This window comes from Condylura cristata, unplaced genomic scaffold, assembly GCF_000260355.1.
Source record: "Condylura cristata isolate star-nosed mole 26May11 unplaced genomic scaffold, ConCri1.0 scaffold00019, whole genome shotgun sequence".
In the NCBI taxonomy this organism is placed as follows: Eukaryota; Metazoa; Chordata; class Mammalia; order Eulipotyphla; family Talpidae; genus Condylura; species Condylura cristata.
The window spans coordinates 12,042,803-12,060,956 of record NW_004567120.1 but is presented as its reverse complement, the minus strand read 5'-3'; the positions used below and the strand labels follow the sequence as shown (position 1 = coordinate 12,060,956).

Below are 18,154 nucleotides of genomic sequence, written 5' to 3'. Positions count from 1 at the left end.
AGGGGAAGGGAGAGAGAGCATATCTTTTTCAATATTTGTGATGTGATTGCGCTTACTATTCCTTCCCATGAATAAAAGGGAAGAATAAGTTGCAAATCAGCTTGGCCACTGTCTTTCCAGTGTGATTTGTTAATTGTAGGCACCTCCGTTTCCCGACTTATAAAAATGTCCTCTTCTTTACACTGATTACAAGGATGGTGTGGGGGTGGAATTTATAGTTATTGCAGTGTTTCAAATCCTAAGTCTGTATGTAATTTTTAGAAATTTGGTAGATGATTTATGAGAATGTTGGGAGTCAGAGTGGAGAAACTTGTTCCAATCTTCCTTGTAGAACTAAAAAGCTGGGTCACCACAGGCCAACAGGCCAAGAAGCTTCCAAACTGAGCTTCCCTGAGGCTCACTTCCTTCTTCTAAAACGGGAATAATAATTATGACTGCTGTACCAGCCACCGGGGTTGTCCTCAGGACAACAGAGATGAGAAATATGAAAGCACATGCAAACCCCAAGCACTGTGCAAGAAAGCTCGGTACATCTCTTCATTGTGGCTAAATATTTCCCAAGGAACTACTTCATGTTCCTTGTTTTGTGAGGACCTACACTCGAGCATGGTCACAGCATTGCACATAGACCATACAGCGTGTCCAGATAAACCTGACTGTGAATGCTTGCGGCACAGGATGCTTACATACATATGTGTGTGTATATATAGCTGCTTGTCAAGTGACTGAGAGATTAACTGGTTGAGTTGACATCAGGAAAGGCTGCCTAGAGAAACAGGAAGGATGGCAGACTGATAACAGCATGGTTGGGTTGTTGCATGACAGCCTTTGTCTTAATAAACATTTCGATTATGATGTTCAGTGGCTGGCTACCCTGGCTTTGTTCACTTCCTTGTATAGCAATTCTGATTGGTTGAAATACATTCGGCAAATCTTTCAAACTGAAAGAGAAGAGGAGAAAGGAAAAGAAGGGTCATTTCTTGAATTTCTTGCTATGTGTCAGATACCCAGCTGGATACATTATATTTATTATCTCATTTAATTCTCAAAGCAACCTTGGGTTAAAAGCAACAATAATAAGAGCTCATGCGTAATGCATGCTTATTATGTACCAGGTTCTGTGCCAAGATGAACCAAATATAATCACTCCCATAATCCTCACAAAAAAGTTTACGAAGTCTTGCTATTTTCCTATTTACAAATGAGTGAATTGAGGCTCAAAGAAGTTAAGTAACTCACCCAAAGCCACACAGATAGTGCACAGTAGAGCCTGGATTCTTACCACATCCCTAGGTCTGTATGACTGAAAGTCTAAGCTCTTGACAGTTTTATGCCGCTTGGTTTTCCAGCCCAGGATTTGCCTCTGTAGTTGCCTGCAAGATATTCTAGAGTAAGACTATGTTGAATGATTTTTTAAGAAGACTATGTTGATATTATAGATGAGGGATAGAAGCCTGCTGGGGCTGGGGAGCAAAATGGACAAACACTTCAGCAGTGCTGGTCACCATCCAGGACAAACACTTCAGCAGTGCTGGTCACCATCCAGGGTCTTCTCTGTGTTCTTTACAGCTACTAGTTCATTTCCTCTTCATATTAAACATGTGAGGTGGTTGTTTTGATCATCCATATTTTACAGATGATGAATCTGATGTACAGAAGAGGTTAAGTGACTTGCCTAAAGGCACTTAGTAAATGCCAGGGTTAGGCTTTGATTTGCCTCCAAAGTTTATGTTCTGGAGCTATTTTCTTTTCCTTTTTAAAAAAAATTATTTATGCATACAAGAACTGGGGTACAGACCGGGGTGCAGGGGCGGTGAGAGGATTCACAAGAGACAGAGTGGGGAACAGAACAAATGGATCTACTGAAATACATTGCTGAGGGGAGCAGCGGGTGGGTCAGCAGAGGTCTGCCATGCCATGTGGGTCAGCTCCATGGCCTGGGATCGCACTGGTGCAGCAGTAGCTGTTATGAGCTTCATAGTGTTGCGCTTTAACCCGTTGTGCCACCAGAGAGGGCCCCCTGAAGCTATATTCAAGCCAGGGAAATATTTGCAGAGAGTGACATGAGAGCTCAGGAGGGCAGATATATTTGTATTTCTTTGGTTCCTTCCACAGTGCCTCATACAGTACCCTGCAGTACCCAGAAAGAGACCAATAGTTGTGTTGATTAATTTTTCTGGGGGGCATAAACAGCCACCACCAACCTGGGTTCCACATTGATGGATTAGTTGGAAATATGGGGAGGTGGAACATTGAGGGAGAAATACAGAAGAAGAGCAAAATGTGGTGTGTACACATTAGTAACTCCTTTACACTTCAAATGTTTCAAGTTTCAAAAGCAGTTCATAGTTTTATCCAACTAATATTTTTAAGTGCCCATTATATTCAAACTATTAGTCATGGTCAACAATAAGAACAGCTAGCTTGTAAACCTGATTTATTGACTCATGTTAACCTTTCTGTGGTGATTATACACTGCTATTAGAGTCCATTAGGTCACACAATTACAGCAGCAAAAATAAAGCCAAAACAAACAGATTGCACCACCAATTCCGTGGATCAGGAATGTGGATAAATTTCAAGTGCGCCTTCTCCTTTATGTTTTACTGAAGGCATTTTCCCCCAAGGTGTTCCAGATGGGTCCATGTCTGGGCTGCCTTGCTTGGGCTGACAAGTTGTACCCCCAAAGGTGCCTTGCAACAAGCACCCTCATTGTTCTGAGGGCGAGCCCTTCTGGGCAGCACTCCTAGTTGGTGCACATTCACTCCTCAATGTGCACCATCCAGGCGTGCTTCCCGGAAGGGCAGGTCCTATGAACTGTGAAATAAGCAGATTCTCCAGCCCTCCCATTTGGACACTGTCTCGCTGTGTGTGACCTAATAATCCCAAGTCAGCCTCAGATTCTGGCAATGCCAACAGTGAGATGCTCTAGCAGTCACAATGTCCCACTCTAGTAGGCCTGCTCAAGAGTAAGACACATGGTCTAAAAATCACTGAGGTGAGAAGGGGGCCACATTAGAGCACGGGCATTGGCTGCAGCGCACTGACTGTGGTGGCATTGTGTAAAAGTGTCTTCTGAGGTGCTTGATCTGGGCAGTGGTTACACAATTCTAGACAGATGTGTCCAGCTGTGTACCTTAGCTCACTTTACTGTGTGTAAGTTACACTCAGTTGTAAAAGTGGGGTCTCTGGTATCTCATATTTAGCCGCCATCTTTTTTTTCAGTGATACTTTCCACACAAAGGTTGTATCCCTGAGGGCTTAATCATAGGCCCTCTGCTTCCTTGCCCTTGAACTTGGCAGCACCACAGATATCTACATCCCTTGGGTCTTTGTTCATTCAAGCTCAATAGAACTTACTGTAATTGCAACATCAGAGATAAGTAAAATGAATGAAAAAGCACGGCATGGGTGAAATACCAATGAAGAGTAGAGGGTGGAGTAATCCTGAAGCCGGATTTTAGACATGATCCTGATTAAGTGGTATATGTGAGACCTCGCCATCAAATACCTGGGAGTGAATGTGTACCATCCAGGAGTGCTTCGTGGAAGGGCAGGCCCTATGAACTGTGAAAAAAGTCTCCCAGCCCTCCCATTTGGACACTGTCTTGGCTCAGGCGGGCATAAGAAACTAATAATGAACGGTGTTACTTAAACAATGTTTATTGCTCACAGTTCTGGAAGCTGGGAAGTCCAAGATCAAGGTTTAGCCCAGTTTGGTTCCTGGTGCTGACTCTGCCTGGTGGCAGATGGCCACTTTCTCAGTGTGCTCTCATGTTACAGACAGCCTTTCTTGGGTCTCTTCTCGCAAGGACAATAATCCCATCACAGGGATTCCAGTCTGATAGCCTGCACCTCATGTGAACAGCCCCTACACCCCAGCATTTGGTACAGTGGTAAAGAGGAGTGTGAAAAAGTGAGAGGGGAGGGTGGGCAGGGATGAGTGGTTAGAAGTATTAAGATCCGCGTATATCAAAGTATCAAGATAGCATTATTTTCTTAAAGACACCACTTTTGTTCATTTGTCTTTAAAATGTACCTGACCACCAGAAGCTTCTAGATCTCCCCAAGACCTTAGATTAGCAGAATGTGACCAGCAACCTCTTGATGACTTGAGTTGGTCTCCACAGAAGAAGGTTTTGTCTTATTTAGAAATTTATGCAGGGCTTTTCCTTAGCCGCGAATGCTGCCCCGTGTGTCCTCAGTGTGCATCTTGCCAGCTCCGCTCAGCTCTGTGCCTCGGTGCTAATGAGCCGTTGTCAGTTACTTCAGTTGACTTTGCTTCTCTGCTGTCTGGCAACAAGATCCCTGGAGGACTTGTCAAATTGTCTTCGTGTTAAGGTCCTGGAGATGCCACAGTATTAAAGATGGTAATACCGTTTCCTCCTACTTGCAAACTACCCTGTTCTTTGCAAAGTACTTTGGTTTCTGGGAGATCTTTTGAGGGAACCTAATGAGGGAAGCAGAGCTGCAATGTTTATCACTTGCCATGAATTCAACCCTCTTGGCCCTGAGCAGATGGGGACTATGTTCTTTGTAGAGGCAGGATCCTTTCTTTTGCTGCTAACCTCCGCTCGGTTGACTCTTCTACAAAAGCCTGAAGTGGAAATTCTCATTAAGGCAGATAGTGCTAAAAGACTGTTTAGGGAGCTGGGATGACGGGTATGGAAAGTTGGAGTGAGGGTTTGATTGGACACATTGTTTCAATGCCATTGTCAACATCTGCCTAAGGAAATGCTATAGATGATAATATTTTTATTCTTGGGCTCCGGAGACTTGGGATATTCTTATCATGTTGGTGGGTGAGATAGGCATCATGACATACTGCATAGGATCTCAGGGGCTGAGCATATGAGCCAGCTGGCCCTGTTCATCTGGTTTCTGTCGGGGTGTTCTAGAAAGGAGTAGATGTGTGAAGCTCACCACTAGCACAAAGAGAAAAATGCAAACTTTGGATTCTTCGGCATGATGGATATAATGTCTCTCTTCTCTCCGGTTATAGTTATCCGATATAACAGTGATCTGGTACAGAAATATCACCCTTGCTTCTGGATCGATGGACAGTATCTTTGTTGTTCTCAGACAGCCAAAAATGCCATGGGCTGCCAAATTTTGGAGAACAGGAATGGAAGTAAGAGATTTCATCCCTCTAATTTCTTCCTCCTTCTACTCTATACTTATTGTCTCTCAAGAGTCTGTCAAACCCAGGGACACAGCATAAGGTTGTACAGTTTAATCTCTGCATAAAGGGGCCTGATGGAGGGCATCAGTGGGGGCTGAAATCTAGCCGGCACTCTCCTTTCCAAGTGCGTGACCTGGCGTAAGGCTGTCTCCACCCGCACGTTTCCTAACTTGCCTAGAGGGGCTGTGCATGTCAGCAAGTTTCCTAACCAAACCTGTCCTGGGCCCTTGCCCACTCATGACTGGTTTCTTATTTTGCAGGCTTAAAACCTGGGAGTTCTCACCGAAAGACAAAAAAGCCTCTTCCCCGAATACCTGAGGAGGACCAGGTATACCAGGAAAACTGGGAGCTGCTAATGCTTTCATAGAAATGTTATAATCGTACTCTGAAAACACACCAGTCTTGGAATTCCTCTGGGACTTAATTGTTAATAGATATTCTTTGCTGAGACATGGGACTTGTCCCAATTAGGACTTCCTCTTCAATGGGAAGATGGAAGATTATTGGAGTCAGTCTTGGCAGCCATTTAATCAAGTCACCCATTCGAAACAAAACCAACCCCAATTTTTAAAAATTTTCTTTTAAAGTTTTTCACTTTATGTATTCATCCTTCATCTGTAGAAGTTCATTTTCTATTGAGGTAACTTGGTTTACAACAATTGCATATGGTTTTCGGAGTACAGTTCATACCTCTTCAAATGTATGCTACCACACCATGAACATGGCCCCCTTTGCTCTCCACCCCTTTTACCTATCTCCCCTGGTAGCCTCAGTTCAACAGACAGACTTCTAGGGAGTTTTGTTTGCTTAATTCTCCATTTTATACACGAGTGAAACAACGGTATATTTATCTCTCTGCTTTCAAATTATTTTACTTTATGTAATCCCCTTCTTCCATGTTATTACAAGTGGCAAGAGTTTATCTTTTTCTTTTTAAAAAATATCTGAGTAGTAATCCATTGTATTTACGTATGCCACATCTTAATCCACGAATCTGTCACCGGGCACTTAGGTTGTTTCCATAACTTGGTTATTATAAATAGTGCTGCACTGATTATAGAAGTGCTCATGTCTCCTCAAGTTGGTGTTTTTGTACTTTTGGGTAGATACTAGGAGTAGAATTGCTAGGTCATATGGTAAATCTATTTTGTACATGTCGAGAAAACTCCATACTGTTTTCCATAGGGATTGGATCAATTTACATTCCTATCAACAATTTGAAGTTTCCTTTTCCTCTACACCCTCACCAACACTTGTTATTTTTGGACTTATTGGTACAGTCCTTTCTCACAGGTGGGAAGCAATATTTCACTGTGGTTTTGATTGGTTTTCCTAATAGTAAGTAATGATGCACATTGTTTGTGTGTGTGTATGCTGTTAGCCATCTTTATGTCTTCTTTGGAGAAGTTTCCATTCAGATGTTCTGGCTGTTTTTATTTATTGGGTTATTTGGTTTTTGTTGTTGAGGTTTTTTTTTTTATGTAGCTTGGGTATTAATCCCTGTTGAACATATGATATATAAATATTTTTGCCCATTCAGTAGGATTTTTATGTTTTTTTTTCTTTTTTGAGGTAGCATTACTTTACAATACTATGGATTTCAAGTGTACAGTTTCCCACCTCTGCAACTATAGTTATACCTTGCCTATAAACAATGTGTGATCACGATTGGCCTTCTCTACCTATTGACTCCCTCCCTTTTGGTAACCACCATTCTGTTATCAGAGTCTAAGGATTTGTTTTGTTTTTGTTTTATTTACTTCTTTTTTTTTTTTAAATTTCACAAATAAGTATAGTCATCAAGTATTCACCTTTCTCCTCTCACTTATTCCATCTATCATAGTCCCTTCTAGGTCCAGTTATTTCAAATAGCAAGATTTCACCCTTTCTGTGGCTGAGTAGTATTCCATTATGTAGACACACCACATCTTTATCCAATTATTGGTGGTTGGGCGTTTGTGGTTTTTCCACATCTTGGCTGTTGCAGTGGACATAGGGGTGCATATATGTTTCCAAATTAGTGTTTTTGTGTTCTTTGAGTAAATACCCAGAAGTGATATTGTTGGGTCACAGGGTAGTTCACTTTTGACTTTTTAAAGGAATCTCCATACTGTTTTTTGTGGTGGTTGCACCAATTTACGCTTCCTACCCATGGGTGTAAGGGCTCCCTCTTTTTCATATCCTTGCCGACACTTGTTATTTCTTGAAAATAGCCATTCTGGTTGCTGTGAGGTGCAATCTCATTGTGGTTTTGATTTGCATTTTCCTAATGATAAGGAACGTAGAAGATCTTTTCTTGTGTCTCTGGCTATCTTGTCTTATGTCTTCTTTGGTGAAATGCTTACTTAGATCCTCTGCCCATTTTTTAATCAGGTTATATTTTTGCACTGCTGATTTGTACAAGTTGTTTATATATTGCCTGTTAACCTCACGTTTGCTAGGTGGGTTCACAAATATATCTCATTCAGTGGTGTGTCTCTTTACTGATGAGAGTTTCTTTTGCTCTGTAGAAGCTTTTCAGTTTCACGCAATCCCATTTGATTGTTTTGACTTTTGTTTTCCTAGCCATTGGCCTCTAGTTCCCTGTACAGCTTTGAGGCCAGTGGCCAGTGGTGGTGAGTGAAATATCTCACCTATGTTTTCTTCTAGGAATTTTATGATTTCAGTTTTTACATTCAAGTCTTTCATTCACCTTGAATTAATTTTTGTGTATGGCATTTAAGCCTGACTTTTGTAGTGAAAAATATTTTAAAACATAAATTGAAAGAATTCAACAGTTATGTACCTAAGACCTACTTTCTACCACTAACGTACTTAGTTTCAAATGATTTTGCTTACCTTTTGAGAACAAACCCTTCATAGATTGTAAGTTATCATTCTACAACCAAGGAAACTGAGGTTTAGAGCCACTTAGGAGACCCATATACTAGTGCAGTACCAAGCTTTCCAGCTCATTGCTGTAAGGAAGATTTTTGTCTGGGAAATTTTATGATACTGATGCCCAAGTTCCATCCCCAGAGATTCTGACATAACAGGTCTGGGAAACTGCCTGGTTGGCACGATTGTTAAATCTGCCCTGGTGATGCTGAGTGCACTCCAGCCTAATAGCCTCTGCATAACTGCTTAACAATGGATAGTAACTGAATACTGAAGTAACCTTTTAGCCTGGTTTGTGTTAGAATGGTGTCTCTCCTAACCAAGAGAGTTGGGGGAAGAAAAGGAGAGGGCTTGAAACCTAGCCAACACCACCTGCATTTCCCTCCCACTACACAGATCTTGAAAAAGCCACTGCCCCCAGAGCCAACAGCAGCTGTAAGCGAGCTGAAGAAGGTTGTAGCCCTTTATGATTACATGCCAATGAATGCTAATGACCTCCAACTGCGGAAGGGTGAAGAGTATTTTATCTTGGAGGAGAGCAACTTACCGTGGTGGAGAGCGAGAGATAAAAGTGGGTGAGTCTACACCAGCCTTTCCTGAACCTTTGGCCACCCACATCCCACATGTGCAAAATGCTGTAGCATAATTCCCCTATTTGCTCTCCTGTTCAGAAATTGTTCTTCCCATATCAGAGTGAATATGTTCTCTCTCTGAAGACTTCAAAGGTGTCTCTGTACATGCACCTCCTGAGGAGGAGGGTGTGGTCCACACGTCGTGCTGCCTGTGTTATCAATGTCGCGTGTACACTGGCCTAGCCATGCAATGGTGACTTGGTCCTCTTTGAGGGAGGGGTGTGATGTACATGTGTTCATTTGATATTAGTTCAGAATCCAGGAATAGGGACACATGGATCTGCCTTTTCCCCAGGAAGGGGAATCCTGGGTGATCTGCCACTTTGTCTCCTCTGCAGGCAGGAAGGTTACATCCCTAGTAACTATGTCACTGAAGCAGAAGACTCCATAGAAATGTATGAGTGAGTATGCTCATGTTCCCAGCACACAGTCTTCCAGGAGGAACAAAATACAGTAATACATTTTTATGCTTTCAATGATCTATTTCAAGACACTTATTAAAATAGTGACAACTAGGTTAAATGATACCAGCACACCAAGTTAGTGCTTATGTCTCATCCTCACCCCAACACTCTCTGCTTATGAGAGGCCATGAAGAAGTTATCACCCCCCCTCCCCAAATCCAGAAGGACCCAACTCAGAGACAAAGAATTCTCACAGCCCGATGAGGATTTGGAAGGGTGAAAATCTCAAGCTTCTGTCATTGTTCTTTCTCCCTAATGATGGAAGTGGATTGTCACTGACCGCCCCAACCCCCATCTCTCCCCTGCAACCGTCTCCCACCAACTTTCCATCCCCATGACCCATCCTTCAGTACCACCTAGGCTTTGGGAAAGGAATGCAGTGTGCTTTACACACAAATAAAACAGGGCTTGGGTGAACTGGTTGAATCACTGGCCTGGACGAGCCAGAGGGTGCTCTACTCTCCAAGCCACTGAGGCTTAGGAGCTGTTTCATCCCTCTCACTTCGCAGGTGGTATTCCAAGCACATGACTCGAAGTCAAGCTGAGCAACTGTTAAAGCAAGAGGTAAGTGTGTGACCATAAACAAATGGCGTCCTCTAACACAAGCCAGACGCCTGAGCCCCGGGCTTGCCGCTGCCTGCAGACAAAGAAATGTCAAAGCCATTATTTTATGGGGTCCCAACTACAATTTTCTGTATCAAATGCAATGAATCTGTAGTTCGAATGTGGAAAGTTGTCTGCGTAATCAGATGGTTGTGTTTTCTCTAATTTGGGGTAGGAGGGATGTAGGTGTGAATATTATTTCCACCTTGTAGCCAGCTTCTTTTTTATTGTTTCAGGGCAAAGAAGGAGGTTTCATTGTCAGAGACTCCAGCAAAGCTGGAAAATATACTGTGTCTGTGTTTGCTAAATCTACAGGGTGAGTTCTAGTGTTCCAAGGCTCTGGGGACAAAGGACAGGGGTGTCTCCTCAATGGTGTGTCCCTCCTACTTCCCCTGTTCCTTAAACTCAAAGCTCTTTTCACTTCACTTTTTGGGTCCTGCTGACCCAGGTCCCAAAGTTGCTAACTCAGCATCCACTTCTTCAGGGAACCTCAAGGGGTGATACGCCATTATGTTGTGTGTTCCACGCCTCAGAGCCAGTATTACCTGGCCGAGAAGCACCTTTTCAGCACCATCCCTGAGCTCATTAACTACCATCAACATAACTCTGCAGGTGAGTAGAGAGGCACCAGAGAAAAGGGTGTGGCAAATACCAGGAGAAACAATTCAGGACAAGGCAGTGAAGGAAAGAATAGGCCTCACAGGGCAGTGTGGATTTGCTGTGAAAGTAAACCCCCAGTATGCTAGTGGAGGTCAAGTAAAGAAGTGGGCAAAGACCCTTTTTTACCTTACACCCCGAGGGAATGACTTCCTACTTGGTGATTGAGTCTCAGTGCTAAGGAAAAGCATTAGAAGAGACTGGTGATTAATCATCCAGCGAGTATTCATTGAATTCATACATGTTCAGTAATTTCTTCAGCACTAGAGAAGTACACAGGAAAATTATTAACCAAGATCCTTGCACTTAATGAAAATATAGGTTAGAAAAAATCAGAATACATTTTCAGAGTAGTGTGGACATTTTAAAAACCAGGAGACTGGGGAGGGTATGAACACATGGGCCCGGGTTCATTAAGACAGTAGGGTGTGAGTCAAGCCTGGGCTGAGATCTGTGGATATACTTAGTTGGGGAGTGTATTTCAATTAATATTTTCTAACTTATTGTCCCCTAAAACTCTTCTGTGGGAAGAGAAACTTCCAGAAATTGGGTTTGTGGAGATCTTCTGAGATTCGAAATGTACTAGAAAACTGAGCATCAGAAGTATGAGGTGTGAAGTGAGGGTGTGCAAGACGTCTCCCCACAACCCCGCGCTGCACCAGCAGCATGACCCTCTCCTATGTTTCAGGACTCATATCCCGGCTCAAATATCCAGTGTCTCAACAAAACAGGAATGCACCTTCCACAGCAGGCCTGGGCTATGGTAATTGCTTAATTGCTGTAAGGTTGGGTGGATTAGCCAGTGGCAAGGACTCTCTGTGGCAGGACCAACAGCATCCTGAGAGCACACTGTTTTGTACAAGTTGCCTCCAGAAGGTTAGACAGAGCCAAACAGAAGTTATTTAATCACATTCTCCCTCTGGTGGCTCCCACTGGAATTGTAAAAACATATTCAGAGAGTACTTTAAAAATATATACATACATATATATATATATATATATATATATATATATATACTAAAAAAATAACCCCATAATCAGAAAGGGATTTCTTTTCTTTAATTGAAATAACATTACTTTATAGCATGATATAAATTTCAAGTGTACCAAGTTATATATCATTCACATTATGATACATTATGCTCATATATATGCTACATTGTGCTCCTCACCAAAAATTTAATTTCCATCTATCAACATACAGTTGACCTCTTTTATCCCAAGGTATTTTAAGAAATTATCTAGTCTATCTTCTTGCCTTATGGCTGACTCGCGCCTGATTCGTCCATCCTGTAACCTACCCTGTCCCTGTGATTTACCCAAGCAAAAATAGAGTAGTACTCCTGAGAATTTCCCTTTTACTATAACTTGTCTATTTCCAACCAAGTAGTGAGTTTTATCTATGGCAGGGATTATACATACTTGACTCCCAAAGAATCACATCAAGGGTTTGTTGTTATAGGCTCATGGGAAATTGATCCAAAGGACCTGACCTTCTTGAAGGAGCTGGGGACTGGACAATTTGGAGTAGTGAAGTATGGGAAATGGAGAGGCCAGTATGATGTGGCCATAAAGATGATCAAAGAAGGCTCCATGTCTGAGGATGAGTTCATTGAAGAAGCCAAAGTCATGATGTGAGTTTGAGCCCAACTCTCAATCTAGGTTCTGAGTCTAGGAATTACCAGGACGGTTCCCACTATAGTTTAAAGTGACTTGCAGTGGAAGGGACCAGGGCTCGAGGTCAACCATTGATTGGTAGGAGACCAAGCTACTCATTTCTTTGCACGAGAGCTCGGTTGAGAAGTGTTGCTTGCAGGTGTGTACCATCTCACTAGCATTTAGGGGTAGACCACAAGACCTTCAAAAGGAAGACTGATTCTGACTTACCCTTAGTATGCAATAAGTCCTTGACTTATTTCTTCTTCTGTTGATTGGTTCCAACTCCCTGCTTGACTGCACATCTTAGGTACTTTTGGGCTTTAAGGTGGGAAGGTGGAAAATCAACTTAGTATTATAGTCCTTTATCAGACACTCTACTTCACGTCAATCCCTTCCTCCCCAGTCCTTTTATGATGCATATGCAGGGTCAGAAGGGAAGAACTGGTTTGTTGCCTCCCCTGCAGGAATCTTTCTCATGAGAAGCTGGTGCAGTTATACGGTGTCTGCACCAAACAGCGACCCATCTTCATCATCACTGAGTACATGGCCAATGGCTGCCTCCTGAATTACTTGCGGGAGATGCGGCACCGCTTCCAGACTCAGCAGCTGCTGGAGATGTGCAAGGATGTCTGCGAAGCCATGGAGTACCTGGAGTCAAAGCAGTTCCTTCACCGAGACCTGGTGGGACCTCACAAGGATTAACCTGGGACCCGGGGCTAAGGGGTGGAAACAATAGAGGAAGCCAGTTCAGACATGGATGAGGACGGTTGCTGGAGCTTCATTTTTGTTTGATGTAGAAAACACTAAAAGTTCGGGGTGCTTCTGCTCAAGTGGTCAGTCAGTCAAGGATCTCTAGCCTCAGCACCATAAGTGCTGCTGTGGTGGAGTAGAAGGGTCACCCACTCACAGAGCTGTACAGACCCTGGGACACAGGGGGGCTCCTTCAGGCCTGAAGGGCAGCTGGGCTTCTCAGAGGGACTGCTCCTGGCACAGAGCCATCATTTGGTCACACAACGGAGGACGTGTAGGTGCATGTGGGCATTTAAAAAAGTTATGCTACCTATCAGACCCTTCAAACATTTCACATTTAAAAAGTGAATTTCCAGTTTCTGAAAAGCTAGCTCATCTGGTAACAGCCCCACACTGCCACAGGCCATGCTACCAGTTGGCTCAAGGTGAGGAGCAGCCGCTGCCTCTTTAGACTGGCGCATGCTCGCCGCCACTCTCCTACAGTCTCCATTCTCCCCATTCCAACCTACCATATGCCCTGTCTGGCCTCAGGTAGCCTCAGAGTTTATGCCCCTGTGTATTTCAGCTTGACCTAGACAAATGGTCAGGCATCAACATTTCTTGGTAGGAGACCACCAAACAGACTTGTCTCCTGCTCCCCCTTAATTCCCTCAGCATTTCAGTGCAGTCAGGGATGTCATGGGATTGCTTTGAGAATGGAACTTTGCTTGTCCTCTGTGCTCTGCCTATGACCACAGAGCAGTGGCCTTCCATGTGGTGGACAGGCATCAACATTTCTCAGCAGCAGACTCCTGTTAGGTGCGCATGTATCCCTAGTTGACCAGGTTTCTCAGGCTTCATTCCCCGGTGGGCAGCTGCTTTGTGCTTTTGACCTGTGTGCCAGGGATGAGTCTCACTGGTATCTGTTGCATTACAGGCAGCTCGAAACTGTTTGGTAAATGATCGAGGCGTTGTTAAAGTCTCTGACTTCGGCCTGTCCAGGTGAGTATGCTTTCTGCGGCTTTCCTTCCAACAGTTAAAATACCACAGTCGGCACATATGAGGAGGCATTAGTGTTTTTACTCCTTTCCTTTTCTTTTTTGTTCTCTCTCTAGTATTTCCCATCATCTTTCTATTCCTTTTCCTTCTATAAATTACTTAAGCTGCTTCTTTCATCTATTTGTTTATTGTTATATTCCTCCTCCTTTCTCTCTCTCTCATATTTTCAAAACCCTTTCTTGCTTTGTAAACCCTGCTGACTATACTCCATTCCGCCTCCTTCTTTAATCAGCCTAACTCCTACTGACAATTGCAGAATTGGAGGAAGGGAAGGAGAAGAAAAGAGAAAGGAAAGGGACAGAGAATAGAGCAGTGGAAGGCAGCACCTGGTAGAACTTTGACGCCATCTTTGCTGTAGCCATATTGCCACCCAGGAATGCTAAGTCGTATAAGAGAGATAGCAAAGTGTACAAATAACATTTGTAAAAGACACTGATGGGCCAGCAGAGACTTTTGAGCAAAGCTGTAGGCGTGTATTTGTGTGACTGTCATGAATGTGCCAAGAAAAAGCAAGCAAATCTCCAGCTCTCCGTATCTTAACAGGAAAACTTGCCCTGAATCTTTTGCAGGTATGTCCTGGATGACGAATACACCAGCTCAGTAGGCTCCAAGTTTCCAGTCCGATGGTCCCCACCAGAAGTCCTTATGTATAGCAAGTTCAGCAGCAAATCTGACATTTGGGCTTTTGGTGAGTGAATAAAATTATACAGATGATACAGCTAAAGTGAAGAGGAACACAGCGGGGAGAGCCACATTTTGCAAGCTGTGCAGAGAGATCAGCCTTTGTTTTAGCTTTCATTCGTCTCCTCCAGAGGGAGTGCTTGCCATGCCAGGCACTGCAGGGTTTTCCAGAGATAAAACAGTAAGCTAGACACGGCCCTTGCTTCTTAGAATTTACAGTATATTCAAGATAACAAATCATTCACTATTTGACAACTTCTGAATACTGATTATGTTCCAGGCGGTCTACCAGGTCCTGTAACTACAAAGGCAAATAAGAGGTGCTGATCATCCAGTGACACCATGATCACCCTCCAGGGCGTCAGTGCTAGAGGCAGAGCTTGGACCAAATATAAAAAAAAGCACCTGGCCCGGGGGAGTAACAGAGTCTAAGATGCTCTAGGAAAACAGGTCCCACCCTCGACAAAAGACTGTACACTGACTTACTGCATTTCCCTCTATCTTCCAGGGGTTTTGATGTGGGAAATTTACTCTCTGGGGAAGATGCCATATGAGAGATTTACTAACAGTGAAACTGCTGAGCACATTGCCCAAGGCCTCCGTCTCTACAGGCCTCACCTAGCTTCAGAGAGGGTTTATTCCATCATGTACAGCTGCTGGCATGAGGTAAGTATTTTACTGGGTCCTTCTAAATGATTTCTTTGAGTCTATAGCCCCATTACTCAGGCCAGGCACCCAGTTCCCATGCCTCCTGGCAGCCATGGCAGTTGGGTACATCTGATAACTGCACACATACCCAGACTCTGACTTGTACCCCATTCCCTTCATGGCCAGAAGTTTTTCTGGGCCCACTCCCATTTTCAGGACAGTATCATTAGCAAACCCCATGGCCAACTCACCTTTAGGGAGAGGACGTACTGGGGGTCTGTGCCATGTGGCAGAAACAGCCAGCCAAAGATACTCAAAGACAAATGTGTAGAGATTACAGAGGACATTAACAGTTGTGTTCACTTCTTGGGAGTCATTAATCCTTTATTCTACTTTACTAGGTGCCAACCTTTTCTAGCTGAGGTCCTAAATGAAATAAAAAAAAGTACATATATCTGGGACCTGAAAAGGAACTAAACTGGGTAGTGCTCATAGTTGTTTGACTATGGTGCATTTTTGGGTACATGGGTAGATGTGTGGTCATTTGAAAATAAGGAGCCTGTCTCACTATTACCAAAATACTTTGCTGCTCTCACCTTGGGTTCTTCCATTGGTGCCTTCTCTACTGTTCAGAAGATGCTCAGCAACCTTAATTTGGCAACCTAAACCCCTAGTAGGAAATAAACGCCCAGTTCTTAGTTCTGCCCCACTAGCCATAGGGAAAGACAGCATTCACCAAGCACATATGTGAACCTAAGTCCTCTTGGTAGGGTGAAAAATAGGTGTCAATCAGGGCTTCCCTCCATTCAACAAATGACTGAGGTCACAAAAAAATATGAGGAGGGGAGAGGCTCCTTCCCTACTCCAGTATCCTTACTCCACTAGAAAGCTACACAGGTAGTTTCTCCACAGCCTGGATAAAGAGGCAGTTACCACACTTGATGCATACGGGGATTGTAGAGGGTGTACTTAAAACTATAGATGCGAGAAGCTAACATTTAACTCTACACAATATTACCTTTTAAATTAAGAATTGTATATTTTTGATGGTATTCAAATTAGGTACCCAATTCCTTACTTAGATTCATTACTTAAACTGATTAAATCAAGGCAGAGGTAGCTTCATCTAATATACAACCAACTTATCTGCATAGAGCATAGAAAGTGTTTTGGGGACATTTTAAAATAAATTCTAAGTAACATTGAAAAAAAAAAAAACCAAACAGAAAAAAACAAACCAAAACCTTCAGATGATTGTGTCTCATCTCCAGAGACTCCAGTTAGGTTTTGTCTGGAGTGGAACCCAAACATGTGTTTTTAAACTTCCGGGGGAAATTCTGATACTCAGCTGGATTTGAGAACCATTGACTCAACAAGAAATCGATGACTTCTTTGTTCCAATGGATTGAAACCTCCTGGCATGAATATGCCTTGAATCATTAAATACCTCAGGGGCTTATGAACCATGTCAAAAGTGAAGGCTGGAGAGTAGAACAGGTCATAGGTTCCCTTGGAACCCTGCTTGGAGATGCAGCCTGTGATTTTATTGCAAATCCCTTTGTTAACATTATAGGACCAAAGAAATAGTGTTACCAGCCAAAGTACAAAATATCACAGTTTACAGAATTTCAAGTCAGCCAACCAAGTGGTTCTCATTTCTTTCAGAACCATCACTGTACAATCATGTAATGAATCTGCCTTCTGTTGTAATCAATATGTCAGCTTAATTTGCAAATTGTTCTCATCACATCAACAATCTGAATTACTGAGGATAAAAAGGACATTATGGAGTGCTTTCTATTTCTTTTCCTTTCTGGTAGTCAACAGGATGTGCTACTGGGCACAGTGCATGTTAAAAACATTTGCCGCTTACTCATTGCATTTCCCTTGGATTCTAGCCCACTACAATACTCTTTTCTTTTTGGTTTTAGAAAGCAGATGAACGTCCCACTTTCAAAATTCTTCTGAGCAGCATTCTAGATGTCATGGATGAAGAATCTTGAACTCAACTTAAGCTTCTTGGTTCTCTCCTCCACAAGTCCCATGTCACTTTTTTCTGAGGAAATCCCACACTTAAGAGTCCTGGAGAAGTTGTGCTCTTGCTGAATACACAAAGACCCCCCCCCCTCACACACACACATATAGGAATCCTCTCTTCTTTGATTCCCTGGGGTAGTGCCTTCCAGCACTGGCCAAGGAATTGTGCCCCATTTTGTTCCCCAAAGAGGAAATTCCCCAAGAGTATTAAGACAGAATGAATTCAGATGGAAACATTGGGGGGCAGGAAGCAATGTAAATGGCCTCACAAGGGTTCTGACAGCTCTTTGGGTAGATAATAGAGCTTAGGGGGGGAGGTTAAATTTGGCAAAAATAAATGGTGTTATAAAAATGGGAGGGTGTTTTGATAAAATAAAATTACTTAGAAATATGAAGGCTTCTTGTTATTTTGATTAAGATATGCAGCCTCCTGGAAGCGTCCTATTTCAGTGTTCCAACACACTGCTTTGTGACATGGCTTAGGCTACTCCAACACCGGAACCTAGGCATCCTTAGCATTTATTTAACTGCTAGCTCTGGACAAATTCTGCATTTTGGTCTCATTGAACTCACAAGCCAAAGCACAGTGCCTGGCACAGTGCCTGCCTGGTAGGCAGGCAGTAGTAGTGGAACGAATCTGAAAATGGGGGGCAGATTCTAATGGGGCTTCCCTCCCCTACGACAGGCTGAGAAAACGCCATCCGTGGAAGGCCCAGTGACCTGCCGGACCAGAGAGCGCCGCTAAGAAAGTGCGGACCAATTTCGAAGAGGGGGAGGCGGGGCTGTCGGGCCGGCTAGGCACCGGCCACGCGGTCTTAAGTAACTTCCTCTCTGACTTTATTCTTTCCCTTTTGGAATCAACAGCCCAGCTACGCCACAGCACCCAGGGCCATGCCTGAGACCTCAGGGCGCAGGCGCCCCACGGC

General features: G+C 43.4%; 1 protein-coding gene across 2 annotated transcripts in view; it reads left to right on the top strand.

Moving 5' to 3' along the window:
* Positions 1–17,580, top strand: part of BTK (Bruton agammaglobulinemia tyrosine kinase) — a 31,700-nt gene extending 14,120 nt beyond the window's left edge. For both annotated transcript variants that reach the window (XM_012727251.1, XM_012727250.1), the window contains exons 6-19: positions 5,003–5,131; positions 5,443–5,510; positions 8,456–8,634; positions 9,030–9,092; positions 9,665–9,719; positions 9,995–10,074; positions 10,243–10,370; positions 11,104–11,178; positions 11,878–12,049; positions 12,539–12,755; positions 13,741–13,805; positions 14,432–14,550; positions 15,052–15,209; positions 17,123–17,580. In XM_012727251.1, the coding sequence (XP_012582705.1) occupies positions 5,003–5,131; positions 5,443–5,510; positions 8,456–8,634; positions 9,030–9,092; positions 9,665–9,719; positions 9,995–10,074; positions 10,243–10,370; positions 11,104–11,178; positions 11,878–12,049; positions 12,539–12,755; positions 13,741–13,805; positions 14,432–14,550; positions 15,052–15,209; positions 17,123–17,194 (1,580 nt within the window). In that variant the 3' untranslated portion in view covers positions 17,195–17,580. The remainder of the gene's footprint in view (positions 1–5,002; positions 5,132–5,442; positions 5,511–8,455; positions 8,635–9,029; positions 9,093–9,664; positions 9,720–9,994; positions 10,075–10,242; positions 10,371–11,103; positions 11,179–11,877; positions 12,050–12,538; positions 12,756–13,740; positions 13,806–14,431; positions 14,551–15,051; positions 15,210–17,122) is intronic.
* The last annotated feature ends 574 nt before the right edge of the window (positions 17,581–18,154 follow it).